Source organism: Diachasmimorpha longicaudata, chromosome 8 (assembly GCF_034640455.1).
Source record: "Diachasmimorpha longicaudata isolate KC_UGA_2023 chromosome 8, iyDiaLong2, whole genome shotgun sequence".
Classification (NCBI taxonomy): Eukaryota; Metazoa; Arthropoda; class Insecta; order Hymenoptera; family Braconidae; genus Diachasmimorpha; species Diachasmimorpha longicaudata.
In genome coordinates, this window is record NC_087232.1 from 7,152,673 (window position 1) to 7,168,044 (window position 15,372).

Below are 15,372 nucleotides of genomic sequence, written 5' to 3' on the forward strand. Positions count from 1 at the left end.
GATACCTTTTGTTTACTTTTCTTTACTTTTCTGAAAAATAAAACGTTTGAAAAAATCGCCAAAATATTCGACATTGCGAAGGAAAATGCGGCGATGCATTTAATTACTGGGATATCATTTTGATAATTATCATTCGGAAATGGCTCGGAGAGTGATCTAAAAGTTCTTCGAGTCATTACCTTCCGCAAGTGTTGATTTTATAATTGATATTTCATCATCAAGGATAATTATTATTTTTTTTGGGAACATTGTCCGGGAAAATTAGCAGTGAAACTCATCATGATAATTATCAATCGATGACAAAAACAATCATCAGTTTCATTGCGAATATCAGCTATTGAGTGCTTCATCAATGGTATCCCCAATTCATGTTGTGATGGAATGAAAAACAATTCGATTTTTCTTAAGGAAAATGTATAATTTTTTAATTGTTAATTCTCCATTATTTTCCCGTCACTTAACTTTGACCGATGTTATGATATTTCCTTGCACTCGTGCTAGTTTTTCAAGAATGTATTTCTCTGTCTATATTTATCCCCTTTTTGACAAACCATATCCTCAATGAAAGCTGCTGCAAAAGAAAAATTGAGTTTTTTTTATCTGAGAAAGTGCCTCGAGCTACGGAAACGGTCTTTTCCCACTTTTTCTTTGATTCTTCACTCCGCTGATAATCCCCTGATACCACCGATTCTTTATCTCATCTGAATCGTTTTATCACATCAATACTTGATGGTCATGAAAACGAACTCAACATTTTATTATTGAAAAAATCTATAAAAAATGCATTATCAGCAATATTGAGTTTCTCATTTTCTTCTTCTCGCAGTAAACTTTCCTATGCGATAACAATATTATTTGAGAATTTATTTTACAGGAAAGGTATAACTGCCAGTAGAACTGGGATCGCTTCTCTCTTCACTCCGAGTGTTCGATGAAGATTGTCCTTTTTTATCATCTCGCAAGTTGGAGCATAAATTCTCCCTCAGATCGCACCTCAATCTGAGAGTATTGACGCACTACTCTCGTACAAAATCGGTCCCTTCGAAATTAAATAGAAAAAGTCCTGTTATTAATAACAATTAATAATTTCTCAGCAAAGTCAACCTTTCTGCGAAGGATAAATTTTATCATAATTGATTAATTCATTGTGGGATTTTTGTTGTGTAACTGTTGTAATGAGCTTTCAAAATACATTCAATTGTCGCCTCTGGGCAATAAACAATAGAGAATAAATGGTTATTCTAGTTTCAAACTGACCACTGGGAATACAAAATAGTGATCAAGTTTGTAAAGATCCGGAGGGTAAGGACAATGGGTGGGGAGGGAACGACCGGGTCAGAATAAGAGTCGCCATAACAAGGGTCGAAATGAGACCCAACGTAATAATGGAATCGCATGGGGTAATGTGAGGTCATTTAAGATCATATGAATGTAAATTATATAAACCACTGGGTTTTTCATTCATGGATGCTTCAGTGTGCGTCTGAGCAATCGACAGGGAGAAATATTCCCTACAAAAATTCACGATGAGAAAAATTCATGATTTTTTTTTTTGGAAAAGTGTCATAAGTCGTCTGGCTCATAATCTTTTTTGCGAAGTCCCGAATGACTATATATTTCTAATATTAGTACGTGAATTTTTTTTTCGTGATAACATTGAAAATAGGGGAAAATGAGAAATTGTTTTTCGATGGGAGAGAAACACTTTTACTGTGGGGGCGAGGAAAAATTAAATGCAAGACTTGTTGCTTGTGGAAAATACTCAATGGATTCATGGTTAAATAGTTGGATAAGATGCGATCCGAAGTCACCTTGAATTACGGAAAATCCCGGGAACTAACGACATTAATCCGAGAAATTGGCTTATCTAAGCGAGAAAGTTCGTTATCAACTGGTTTATTCCCGCTGAATTTTTGCGTGAATCTTCCACCTTTAAGATCTGAATACGAAGAGGCAAAATTGAAAAATATTGTTAATTGAATTACTCATTGACTTGCTGTGTTTGATATCCAAGCAAATTGAATATTGCATTATGCGTTCCGAATGGAAAAGGCAGGCTACTAAATCAATACTGGAGGTCTATTCGTTACGTTATGGATGACCTGTTGATATGCACTCCCTCATAATCCTCAACCTACATACAGGAGTATTAAACAATTTTTCTTTTCATTTTCGCTGAAGACAAGGCGCCCAAAATACTCAGATGTCCGAATGAAGAGAAACGAACAGGAAAATATTTAAATATATTGTAATTAATTATATTGTATTTTATTCTTAGAATATATACATGAGAAATTGGCACAGAGGGAAAAGCCCTTACAAAGCTTCCAATCAAATATGGGTAATCGTTCAGAAAAGCTTTTGTAGTCACTTTTGTCTCGAACTCAGAACAAAAATTGAAGAAAATGATGAATTTTCCTTCCTTTCGGGAACAATCGATTCCTTTGAACATTATTAAACATTAATCGAAATATTACCCTGTAAATTACAAGAAGAAAATGATTTTGATAATTATTTTTACGTAAAAGAAGAACATAAGAATATTTTTATGAAATATAATCCCCTCTAATGTCCTCCAGGACGAAGGGGCGGTGGTGAAGAATTCTTCAGGTGTTAGTGAAGTGGAACTTAGATTTGGTCTATATCACTCAATATTGAGATCGAGTGACAACTGATAGGTCGTGACAAGGATATCATGGAAATCGCTCTTAATCGACAACTGTCCGTCATTTTTCACCTGCGCTGGGATCCGCTCGTCCACTGGAGCATGTCACCATAGTTGTGCTCCAGTGTATGACCCTTGGAAACTGTAGTGCGTGAGAGATTCTGTTGTTTGATCGGATTGAGTGTTCGAACCAGTTAAATTTCCCTATCACTGTTTAGTCAGTCTGGCTGGTCCAGTGGGGAGTCAATTGGAAAAATCGCTGCGACAATGACCGTTGCAGCTCCCGGAAACCGATTTCCAGGCGAAGTAATAATTGAAAAATATATACATTCAATTTTTCGAATGTGGGGGAGAACTTTGACCGTAAAAACGAATGACTAAAGTTCATAATCCTTTTGGAAACATTTTTTCCCATTAAATACAGACATTATTATCAGTGAAAATTCCTGAGGATTCCTCGAGAAATAACAATTAAATAATAATAACTAATTAATTCAAACTCATTCGATTGGAGTTGACGAGCCCCTCAAAACATATCTCAGTCCTATTAATTTATGTAAATATATAAATAAAAATTTCGTAATATTTATTTTACTGATTACTGTGCCTTCCCCCTGTCAACTATATCATCCGCAACATAATGCGTTCATTAACCAACATATTTGTTATTATTTGCACAGCCATAAAAATATTAATCAATATCCGTCGACGGGAATAATTTCACGGTAAGAAAAAATCGACACATACATAGATGTACGTGAGACAGGCTCACCCCTATTTGAACATTTCCCATGTTTTATTGATTAAGATGCGTCGGGGGGGCGGAGGGGGAGGCGGGAGGAGAGAAAATGTTAGCGGAAAAAGAAGAAACTGGAGTGGGAACGAGTTTGTAGATGGGAATGTGGTTGAAGTGTGGAGTTTCCTCGAGTTTTCTGAATACAGAGGTCGTCAACTGGGAGGTCAATGATATCGTTCTCTTGTCCATTCATTCGTGTATCATATCCAACTGGGAAATCTAAGCGATTGTCACGTGTCCTCTATTCCCGATTCTGAATGAGTAACTACGTTGTGCAATTTTAGAAAAAACATTTGCACTTGATAATTGTTAGTTCGATAAATTCAGGCATCTTCTGGGATGACGAAAGAAGTGAAGTTTTCTTTTGCTTTTTTAATAGAGAGATTTTTTTATAATCTATATATTATATGTATTATAATCTTGTTGTGTAAGGGATGAAAATTAAATGTAAAGATCAGATATAAATAGTAAGTGCATAGAAAAAAATATTTTTTTGTTTACAATTAAATTCTCATTTGGTGCAAATTCCAGTTAATTAATTTAATTATATTTATGGATTTAGGTTCTAAGATTTCAAAACAAATTTTCGGCTCTTAGAAGATTGAACCTCTTTGTTGCTGATCCATTTTTTTCTCTCTGTGAAATAAACTACTATAGTAACAATTCAAGAGGGGGATTAACTAACCGGAAATACTTCGAGTTTGACTTATCCTCTCCACTCGTATGAACGGAACGTACGTGACTTTATTATTGTCTTTGGTTTTAGGGGAGAATTTCGTCCGTGAAGTTTGAAAAAAACTTCCTGTTTTAGTATACAGCATACGTGATAGTGAGTTTTTATTACTAAGGAGAAGAAGATTACTCGCGTAAGTCAAACTGACCGTTGAGATGGCCGTTTGAGTTCAGATGGGAGCTATGATTTAGGAAAAACTGGTTGTAATCCGCAGATTCGACGATCGTTGAAGTTTAATGAACTAGTGAGAATGGGAAAGTTGTATTTGTAAGAGGAAGGAGGAATGCCCTGCTAAACTGCCCTCGTACGCAAAACTGACCGTTAGGGTGGACGTTAGCGTAGGGGTTGCTTTTATGGATATGCCAGTGTCTTACGATCGTTGGGGTGCTTTGTGGAATAGTCATAATGAGTGCAATTCGCGGACCTTACAATCCTTGACGTGTGAAAATGAAGTTCGTGATTAGAATTTTTTTTTTTCGAAAAATCCCAGATCTGGAATAAAAAATTTTCCTGCAGACAATTTGCATTTTTCTCTGTATTTTTATGAAAGTCGCACGAAAATCCTCAGAAATATCACCACCAGAGTTGTTTATTGATTGAGTTGTGGTGCGGCCATTCTCGGAAAATTACCGTACCACTAAAAATTCGTCGACTGCTTCGTAAAAATTGGTATTAAAAAAATTAATGAATATGGAATAACAAATATTGTCGGAGTCTCGTCATGGTGGCTATTGGGACTTGAAATTTATTGTCCCAATGAAAGTATTGGCAGTGTTGTAAGGGTGTTAATAGAGGTTGCCACCCAACCCTCAGGAGTTTGAGATCCCGGGATAAATGACTTAGGGACAATAAAAAATGTCGGAAGACCCTAAATAATTTAGCGTTGGTAATTTACTTGCGGAGTCCTGGTCTGGGTTCTTACAGACAATAGTAGCTACTTTGCTGGAAGGGTCTCCACAGTCCCAGCAAGGGTTCTTCAGCTCCCAGTGCTGGGTCTCCTTTTGTGGAATATCATGTGCGGAGGGCTGATGAAGCCGAAACGGGCGCGGGATGCGAAGGTCATGGCATTTCACAGGTGATTTTTACCCCAGCGATAAAGTTATTTCAGTTTCATTTTCTCATCCATTTGCGACTGTGGAAACTAGATAATTGTCGATTCATCAGCTGAGAGCGCATCGTGACGAAAAAATGACCTCGCGTAGCCTATTGATAATGAAAGATGACTTTCAATCATTTGACACATGCCATCAACTCCGGTTCTCTCCTCTAGTTACATAAATAGAAGGCGGGACAGTCAACAGACTCAATTCTTATCAGTCTCTTGCACATATTGCGCCGCAAGAGATGACATTAATAATGATACCGTCAATCACAGTTGTTGCAACGAGTCTTTGTGTTTTCTGTGCATTTTTTTACATCTGGGCTAAGTGGAAATTGTCATATTGGCAAAGACGTGGTGTACCAACTCTTCCAACAAATATATTTTTTGGAAATTTCGCAGAATCGATATATGGTCGCATATCGGCTGGTTATCTCCTCGGAAAATTGCACAATCAGGCAGATCCCGATTTAAAATTCCTCGGGGTTTACATTTTCCAAAAGCCAGTGTTTCTCGTGAGAGATCCGACACTCATCCGACAAATCCTGATAAAGGACTTTTCGATTTTTTCCAATCGTTATTTTTCCGTTGAAAGTGACAATGACCAAATTGGAACGAAGAATTTATTCAGTGTTAACAATCCTCGGTGGCAGCATATGCGACATAAACTGTCGCCTGCATTCTCCACTGCAAAACTCAAGGGACTGTTCAAGTTGATGGTTGAGTCATCCCATTCATTGACAAATTATCTGGAAAAACAGTTTACTGATCCACGTGGAATTAAGATTATTGATGTGGAGGACGCAAGTACGAGATTCATTACTGATATTATAGCCTCCTTAGCCTTTGGTATTAATACCAACTCATTCGAGGAATCAACACAAGAATTCTATACTCGAAGTAAGAGGATTTTTATTTGAAAAAATAAATACTGTGAGGTGAATGGATGTTTGACAAAAATAATTTTTTTGTCTGACATTAAAATTGATTATCTGATATGTCCAGGTCGGGAACTATTTCGCACGGATACACTGACCAACATTCTCACCTTCTGTGTATTCTTCTTTCCACGCCTGGCGAACCTTTATCCATTGGGAATCCTTGGAAAGCAGGAGGCATACATTAGGAATATATTTTGGGCTTCAATGAATGCTCGTGAACAGGCCCAATTCCACAGAGGCGATATTATGGACAATCTCCTTAAATTGAAAAATGAAAAACAGGACAGCGATTTGAGTAAGAGCAATAAAATATAATAATATATTTCGTAATGAGGACTCGGGAGTTATTTTCACGTTTTGATTATTTAGAATTCCAGGGTGACGTGCTTGTGGCTCAATCAGTCATATTTTTCGTTGCTGGGTCAGCGACGAGTTCGGAGACGATGGCGTTCACCCTGAACGAACTAGCGAAACGCCCGGACATTCAGGATCGTGTGAGACAAGAGATCATTGATATCCTCGACGGTGATGAGCTGACGTACGAAAAAGTTCAACAAATGAAATATCTTCACCAAGTTATCAATGAGACCTTGAGATTGTATCCCCTAGCTCCGATCATTGACCGAGTGGCTGAGGAAGATTACAAGGTATCGACGAATCATGGAATTTTACTTCTCCCCGACTTAACAATATTATTATTTTTTGCCAACAGGTACCAGACAGCAACGTCACCATCGAGAAAGGGACTCCGGTCTATGTTGCACTTCGGGGTGTACACATGGATACCAAGTACTTTTCGGATCCAGAAAAATATGATCCCGATAGATTCGACGAGAATAATAAAATCGAACCCTACACTTATTTGCCATTTGGCGAGGGACCGAGGATTTGCATTGGTAAACTCACAGATTATGACAGGAGCAGTAATTTTTTTATCACTAAATGACATCTCCACTTTCCAGGTATGAGAATTGGAATGATGCAGACGGCAGTCGGATTAATAACAATGTTAAAGAATTATCGATTTTCCATTGATCCGTCTCATGAAAATCGAGTTCACAAACAAGCGATTTTTATCGCTCCAGAAAATGGAGTTCACCTCCGCGTCGAAAAATTGTGATTCCCCAAAATAAAAGGAGTTTCCGAAATAATTCAAGAAAACCCATTGTTTTTCACTCCACCACCCATTCACACCCCATTCTCCACGAGGAGATATCACTCAAAAATATATCTTGAAGACGGGAAATTGATCCTCACAACAGTACCAGAGATGGGGTTCAATTCCCTTCAAGAGTCACGAATAGAAATAGAATAAGTGAAATGTCAATTCAACAAGACTTTTTCATTCCCATTCTTTCCACTTTTTAACCCATAATTGCGCCAGTAATTGGCCGGAGTGGAAATAAGTCATTCCGAGAGCTGGAATCGAGCCTTTGTAAATATAGAGGCTGAAGTCAGATTCACTTACTCTCGTTTTATCATTCGCTATCGATTACGGTACATTGTTTACGTGGCTGTGGGGGATAGGTTGCCGTTTGCTGGCGTGAAATTTGAACTGTTACAAAGGGAAAGGGCTTAGTGCTAAAATAAAGTTACTGGGGTGAGGATTATGCTCTGTGTAACCGAGGAAGGATGGGTATCTAACGAGGATTAAATAATTAGTTCTCATTGAGGCAAATCAATCAGGACAATTTTGTTATCAAAATAATTATCTAGAGAACCAAAAAAAAATTTACAACGCTACTGTATCATAATAATATAATTGGATTTTGATTTTCACTGCATCGAATCCGCCTGTTTTCGCATTTAAAAAGTACCGGTTCTATTCGCTCGGGTGGGTTTCAGTGACTTCGGCGACGTTCGTGATAAGAGAGAGAGACGAAACACTGTTTTAGACGTGCTGTCAATTTTTATCTCTATCTGTCACTACATTGTTATTGATATTGGTGTTTAACAACAATTCGATGAGATACTTTCTACGAAATGGCAGTTTGCATTGCAGTAATTGGCAAAGAAGTAGGTTTTTACTTAACATTTTTTGTTAATTAGATTTTTCTCGACCTGGAAATTTACGTATAAATACTGTGCGAGATTTGGAGGTTACGGATAACAGTCTTTTTTCATTCTCATTCGATTCAAATTACTTTATTGAAACAGGTGAATTTATTATTGAATCCAGAATTATTACAATCAATAGACAATAATAATGATTTTCTCAAGATGAGAGAGAATTTTTAGTAATACAAGTTTAGGAATAGAATTCATCAATTTTATTTTCATGTCATTCATTCTTCGGCTATAAAATCGAGAAGAGCTAATTATGTAAATGAATATCTTTGTTAGAATTCTCCAAAATACATAAAATGTGCCTCTGAGGACATGGCCCTGAAGTTTCACTACAAAGTTCACACGTCGATAGATATAATCGAAGAAAAATTGAATATTGGCAACAAAGCAGCTACTGACAGCCGAGAATTATTCTTGGGGCTTCTGTACTCTACCGAGGAACACAAAATGTGACTACCCTTTCCAATTGTTCATTATAAAAAAAACATATTAAACTAGGGCTTATTGAATTGAACTCTGTTTCAGATTTGGCTATGCCACGAATACAAAAGTGAAATTTGTGGTGATCTTGCAGTCCTCAAATGCATCTTTCCGAGATAATGATGTGAGAATGGTAATTAGACATTTCTTGACTGGCTCCATAATAAGTTACAGGCGATTGAGGCTCGAACTTTTTCCATTTCTATGTGTTTGCTTTTCATTTCAGATTTTCAGAAAGCTTCATGTGGCATATTCCAATGCAGTTTGCAATCCCTTTGACATTCCAGGAGGTCAAATCAAATCAAGGTACGAATTCAAGTCTTTTAATTTATTCAGGGATTGTCAACAAAACGGTTATTAACCACTATAACACCCTTACAGAGCATTTGACTCATCAGTGAATGAAATAATGGGACTGGCATAATCTCTTATGTTACCAATACTCTTTTTTGTAAATAAATCACACTAAGCTAATGAGAACAAAATAAAAAACATTACGAAAATGACTTCAATTGACGTCAGCTAGTCTTAATAATCCACAATTATTTCAATTTCGCTTGTCGTTCGGTTGGGAAATCCAATATCCCCATGGTGTGAATTTTCGTCCATCAATTTCCTTCATTTCTCCTCTGAAAACTTTGATTTTCACTCGTGATATTCCTGTCAAATCGATTTCCCACTTCTTAATTATTTTCCCATAAAAAAATAAATTAAAATATAAACGATCCTTAGAAATTGTAATTACCGTCGTCAATCCTGGTTCGTCGATTATCCTGAACTCTCTTGGCCCAGACATGAGAGAAACTACTCAACAGTGCAATAAAAATCACTGCCAGCTAGAAAAAAAATACCCTCCACTGATGTCATATGCTTTATCATCAGTAAAAAAAATTAATGATCCAAAGTAAAATAATTCATTGGAAATAAAACGATTGATTAATTGATTATGCATCGATATTTACCGATATTCTCATGTTTATCCACAATGTTCTACTAATCCCTGTTCGACTAAAATGATTCTTTTATATAAACCACATATAGAGCGTAACGAATCGTTCAATTGTACTCGAAACCCCCATATCCACTTTGATCCATAGTACGGAGAAAGTAATTCACGTCACAAGTCCATGAAATTTGAATTACCTATAGTGTGCCTATAATGAATTCCACAAACAACAATTCCATCGTTGAAGCTGACCACAAATAAATAAAAATCACTAATATTACGGTCACAACAACATTTTTACGTTCAAGGAAGACTCCTACAATTTGTTAAAATCGTGAACTACTGATAAAAGATCGTTTGTACATTGCAGATCAATTATATGCGTTTAAACATAATTAATTAGTGCGAAAAAAATAAATTGTTTAAGTAGGCAGCAAAAATTATATAAATTGGTCATATTCTTCAGGACTCGGCCAAATAACGGAATGATGATGAATAAAATAAAATTAGTCATGATAAATTCTTCATAATGTATTTTTTTTCATTTCTTCATTCATCAGTTTATATGGAAGCCCGTTACATTTGTTTACAATTCTATTTGTTTCATTTTTTAACGTATATCCATTTTTAACACTGACGAGATATTTATTTCAAGGCGCTACGAAGCACGACATTTTTTATAATCCAAAAATTGCATTAATCTTTAAGCCGTGTTCTTCGCCAATAAATTTTTTCTTATTCACTCGATGATTATTTATTGTCTTTATGTTAATTTCGTGGCGCCTCAAAATTGTACTCGTTCCATATACATTTTACATTTCGCTGCACCACGATTTCGTATTATTTTCATAACACATACACATTTTCATCTTTTTTATTCGGTTTTAAATCCCTGACTTAATAATTATTATATTTTGCAACGCTCAAATGATATCAACAAGAGTTTATCTCGTTATTTTTTTATGGAAGACATTCGTTTCATTGGCAGAAAGATCATTTAGTAGTGCAATGATTAAAGACATGATCTCATTACAGAAGAATGTTTGCCCACACAGTAAGAACTCATGACAGATGTTCTCTAGTTATTTTTCAACCCTTAAAAAAAATCTCAACGGAATGGAACATTTTTTAAATCAAACAGATCAAGATAATTCAGTAGCTGTTTGCCAAAAATCGAGACTAATTTCCCTTTTTAATTTCATTGGCTTCCGAATGGATGTTGTTTTTATCCTCAGCATTGCGCTAAATATCTGTAATATCTTCCACCTCTACTACAATATTTTTTGCGTTATTCCCCTGATATGTTCACCAACAAAATGGGGAAATGATATAAAAATTACAATTGAGAAATGCAAAGAAAAATCTCTCTCCTAGTATAAATCTACAATAATTAAACCTACGATATAACTCTTATTCCTACATTATTTTCATTTCTATATTTCTTTACTGACCTTTTGATGAAAAGATCATTTGGAAGACGTTTGATTATTTTTTTTAGTGTTTCATTTGAGATTAATTCCCTCCTTCTTTTGTGTTACTGCACAAAGATGGCTAGTTTGATTAATCATTGAGTATATTAATTATTGGAATTTTGTACAGGTGCATTAGAACCAAAATTCATTTAGTTTTTTTTTTCACCCAATTCCTGCCATTGATTTCTTTTGGCGACATTTAATATAAATAATCGTAAACTGTATTCTCGTAATACACTTATAAAATCCAAAACCTAGCCAACAGTGTATAATTATATATTCTTGTACATAATATTATTTTCATTTTCACACTTTTTTTTTATCATTTGTGTTATTGGGAAGACATTGATTCTTGCAGTTTCATTCACAAATTTATGTATCGCCCAGACACTTGTATGTCGAGAATAAATTATCTAACTTTTTTTGTCAAAAATTCTCACAAATAAAGTATTTTTCCTACAGCTCTAAATATTTTTCGATAAAGAATAAAAATCATTATCGTTTACCAATAAATTTTTCAAATTTATCCCGTAGGGAATTGGAAGACTTACAATAGATTTTCTAATGGAAGACCTTTGACATTCTCGATAAAATGGAGGCAGAAGATAAACTCAACCACCTTTCCCCTCAATCATAATACAATGGACTCTTGACATAGTCGTTCTTGCAATTGGACTAAGACAATAGTCAAAAAATTTCCAAAAAATCGTATCCATACAAATAATAAATTGGGTGAACGAAAATTAGGTCAATAAAAAATCAATTAGTCGGCTGCAATGCTAATTGGGGTATTCGTCAGACTAGCAATAGCTTATTTTGATTTCACCATCCTTACTCCCGAGAAACTGGAGCTCCAGACAGTCACACTGTGATGGTAGGGAAATAGTGTCACGGAGTGACTATATCGCGAGTCTATTGTACCATCCCCCCATGGAAACCCTACTAGACCTCCTCGAATCTTTTAAAAGGGCAATCCAATTTCGAAAGCCTTGACTAGCGCCTTCCCCGAGTCATAAACCCCAATGACTCCAAACAATACCCCCAAAAAAATGACAAAACAATCGTAAGCGACCTCGCTGGTGTCCATGGAGTTTCTCTTGAGCTTCAGATGAAAATAGCACGGCCAAATGAATGAGAGCATAGTCCCAGTGAAAGACCCAATGAAACCCATCAATATACTGAAATGCGGAATGAATATGGCCATCAAAATTGTGAATATAACGACCCCGAGCCTCCAAGCGAGTCCCCAGACCTTGAGTTCCTTGTCAACAGTCCAGATGGTGGGGAAAATAGTCTTGGGTCTTCCCCTGAAGTACTGTCTCTCGAGAAGTTCGCACGCAGCATAATATGGCAAAGGATACGACAGAACGGCCTTAATGACTAGGAAGAAATTGACGAGTCCCTTAAAGCCAGTGGAGTGGAGGTTATTCGTGATGACCTGTTGGGTATCATTTTGAAAGGTTAGGAAGCAGAGCCAACCGAACAGGGACTTGAAAGCAGCAGCTGCAATGTGACTCCAGTTAATCATCCAATCGAATTTTGATCTGTCGATAAGATTGCCCTCGAGAGTTGGTAAAAATATGTGGGAAGTGTAACTGAAGACAATGACTCCCAGAGATATTGGGAAGGTCTCCGTGTCAATGGTCCACTTGACCTTGGCCCAGCCCCAGTCACCAATTTCCAAGAGGCAATAACCAAGGATAACAGCGTTGATCAGCAAGTGGGCCATTGTGCACCAGAAGCTGAGGATGGAAACTGACTGGAGGGTCTTCAAGAAGCCGAGGGGAATGAGAAATATTCCCACCAGCATCATCCAACTTCGAGCGTCTATCGCACCCTCTGGATAGCTACCGATGAGCAAATCACCACAGACCACCACGTAGAGGATGCACGTCATCAGAAGCTCGATTATCTGTGCCAGGTTGACAGCTCTGGCTCCCCATCTCGGGCCAAAGCATTCTTTGGCAATCGCTACGTAGGAGTCACGAACACGAACCCGCTGGCCAGTCACCGTATCCAATTCGTAAAGGCACTCCACCAGGATCTTACCTGTGTAACAGCAGATGTGGGCGACACCAATCATTGCTGCAATCGCCCAGTAGCCACCTCGGAGGACTGCGAAGGGAAGGGAGACGATGAACATCCCCTGGGTGAGAAAAAAATCGTCATGTTGGGTACGCCTCCTTCAGTAAATCATGAAGCCATTTTTCAAGAAAGGAACAGGGAAGGCGGTTTGGAGGGATCGAAAATCTATGAAAGGACTACCGATAAAACTGTCAACAGCTTGCATCCAGCTCCAAGTTATAGGTAATTGAAAAAAAAATATTTTCCTTCTCTTCATGTTACCTGAATGGCATTGGTAACATTCCAAGCAGCTTGCCACTCGTTGATCTTAACTCCAGAAGCAAATTCGCCACCGTCGTCGTATTCACTGAAGCCCCCACTGCTAACACTTGCTCCTCTCGCTTTGTCTCTGTGAAAGCACGAAAATGATAATCACCATCTCTTTATGATAACTTCAATCAAAACTGGCAGTTAACAATATATTTCGGAACCTTCTAATTTTTTTTGCTCGAAGGAAAATCTCATTCACGTATTAACTAAATTTTTTCCATTCTCATCGATTCATGGAACATCCAGCTCGAATAATAATAATGATCTCCTCGGTTTATGATTCAAACAATTTATTTAAAGTCGAGGAGGAAATTGTATCGATGAAAATGGGAAATGCAGTGTCATCAATGATGTACCCATTTCGCTGATAGCTGAAGGAGTCCTCAGCCACCCCCACACTGTTCTGACCCCCAAACGCCTGCTCCCCATTCATCGTTGTCATTTCTGTATTTTCCCCGCCTTCACCATACCCCTTGAATTGGCCCGGTTGCGGGGGTCCACCAGCTCCACCTCCACGAATTAACTCCATACACGGACTATTATCCGGCATTTTCGCTTTCACAGTTTCCCACATCACACTCACCGTTGCGCTGAACGAGGGAATGTAAAAGCCCCGGAAATTTGCCATATTTGTTGCTCTAAGGAATGAAAAATTTATCATATATCGTTTTTACATTAAAAAGAAAAAAATTAAAAGTTAGTTTATCTGCATTTCTGAAAAATGAAAAATGTAGGCCGTGCTGCAAATGATATTTTATTGATTATCACTTCTGAACCTACTTCTCAGGCCTATTTCTTATTTAAAAAGGGGCGCAATGGCCCAGAAATGTAATGCAATCATAGCAATATTACCTAATGAATCAATAAATCTTTGGAAAAAAAAATTGATTACCCAAGAAAATGATTTATATTTGGAGTAATTAGTATGCCAATGTGGCGCCAACTCCTCAAATCTCTCAAATATTACATTCTATTAATTTTCGAGTGAATGAAATGGTGGTGAATTAATTAATTGAGAGATACTTACGCTTTGAAATCGCCGGGGAGAATTTTCCGATGGAAAAAATAATTGAAAAAATTCTCGTAAGGGATGAATAGGACTGGAAGACAGCCTTCGAGCCTTCACAACTACGACGTCTTCCTAAGTCTAATAATTGAGGCACTTGCGCGGATTTTTATCATGTATTTAACGCTAAATTTTCACTTTCTAATACTCAATAATTGCAATTCGACATCATTGGGTTATTGGAGAAAGTCTTCCCGGTGGCTTTTATATTAAACACTTTTTTATAATTTTTAATGGTAACATTGACTGGAGGCGGCGTTTGGGGGTTGAGATGAGAGTGGCCAGCATCCCCTTTTCGTTGCGCGCGAGACGCGATCGATTTGCTCCATGAAATGGTGAAGAGATCGACGGCAGAATGCCATGCGCACACAATAATATTTTCCACTACCTCCAGAAATGTGAGGGATGTAATATCATTAATCATTAATTATTAAATACGATGCTATTAGCGACCTAGTGAATAAGAATAATTGTTTATGATACCGAAAAAATACGTTTATTCTGGAAGATTGATTGTTTATAAATTACTTATAAAAAATGTTCGTAATTTTCAAAAGTGGCAATTTTAAAAATTTGTGCTGCAAATCTTTCTCGAAATGTAAACTTCCTCATTTTTCGAGTTTTTAAACTGATTACGGACCATTCAATATTGAGATTGAAATTGACGATTATCAAGATAGAATAAACGACTAGGGAATAGGGGATTTTACAAT

At 36.9% G+C, this 15,372-nt stretch overlaps 3 protein-coding genes across 4 annotated transcripts; 2 read left to right on the forward strand and 1 right to left on the reverse strand.

Annotated features, from left to right (window-relative positions):
- The first annotated feature begins 5,487 nt into the window (after positions 1-5,487).
- Positions 5,488-7,395, forward strand: LOC135165451 (cytochrome P450 6k1-like). The gene is made up of 5 exons (XM_064126751.1): positions 5,488-6,193; positions 6,299-6,529; positions 6,604-6,881; positions 6,947-7,130; positions 7,197-7,395. The coding sequence occupies exons 1-5, from the start codon at positions 5,539-5,541 to the stop codon at positions 7,352-7,354; spliced, it is 1,506 nt and encodes a 501-aa protein (XP_063982821.1). The 5' UTR covers positions 5,488-5,538; the 3' UTR covers positions 7,355-7,395.
- Positions 7,396-8,091: 696 nt separating this feature from the next.
- Positions 8,092-9,288, forward strand: LOC135165454 (trafficking protein particle complex subunit 2-like protein). The gene is made up of 5 exons (XM_064126754.1): positions 8,092-8,250; positions 8,578-8,750; positions 8,827-8,914; positions 9,008-9,087; positions 9,163-9,288. The coding sequence occupies exons 1-5, from the start codon at positions 8,218-8,220 to the stop codon at positions 9,203-9,205; spliced, it is 417 nt and encodes a 138-aa protein (XP_063982824.1). The 5' UTR covers positions 8,092-8,217; the 3' UTR covers positions 9,206-9,288.
- A 955-nt stretch (positions 9,289-10,243) lies between these two features.
- Positions 10,244-15,365, reverse strand: LOC135165450 (vesicular inhibitory amino acid transporter). Of its 2 annotated transcripts, XM_064126750.1 has the most exons (4): positions 14,621-15,365; positions 13,950-14,231; positions 13,546-13,672; positions 10,244-13,345 (listed from the first exon to the last, which is right to left on the reverse strand). In XM_064126750.1, the coding sequence occupies exons 2-4, from the start codon at positions 14,219-14,221 to the stop codon at positions 12,161-12,163; spliced, it is 1,584 nt and encodes a 527-aa protein (XP_063982820.1). In that variant the 5' UTR covers positions 14,222-14,231; positions 14,621-15,365; the 3' UTR covers positions 10,244-12,160. The 2 variants fall into 2 exon arrangements, with proteins under 2 accessions (XP_063982820.1, XP_063982819.1); XM_064126749.1 differs by having other exon boundaries at positions 13,950-15,365.
- Between the last annotated feature and the right edge of the window lie 7 nt (positions 15,366-15,372).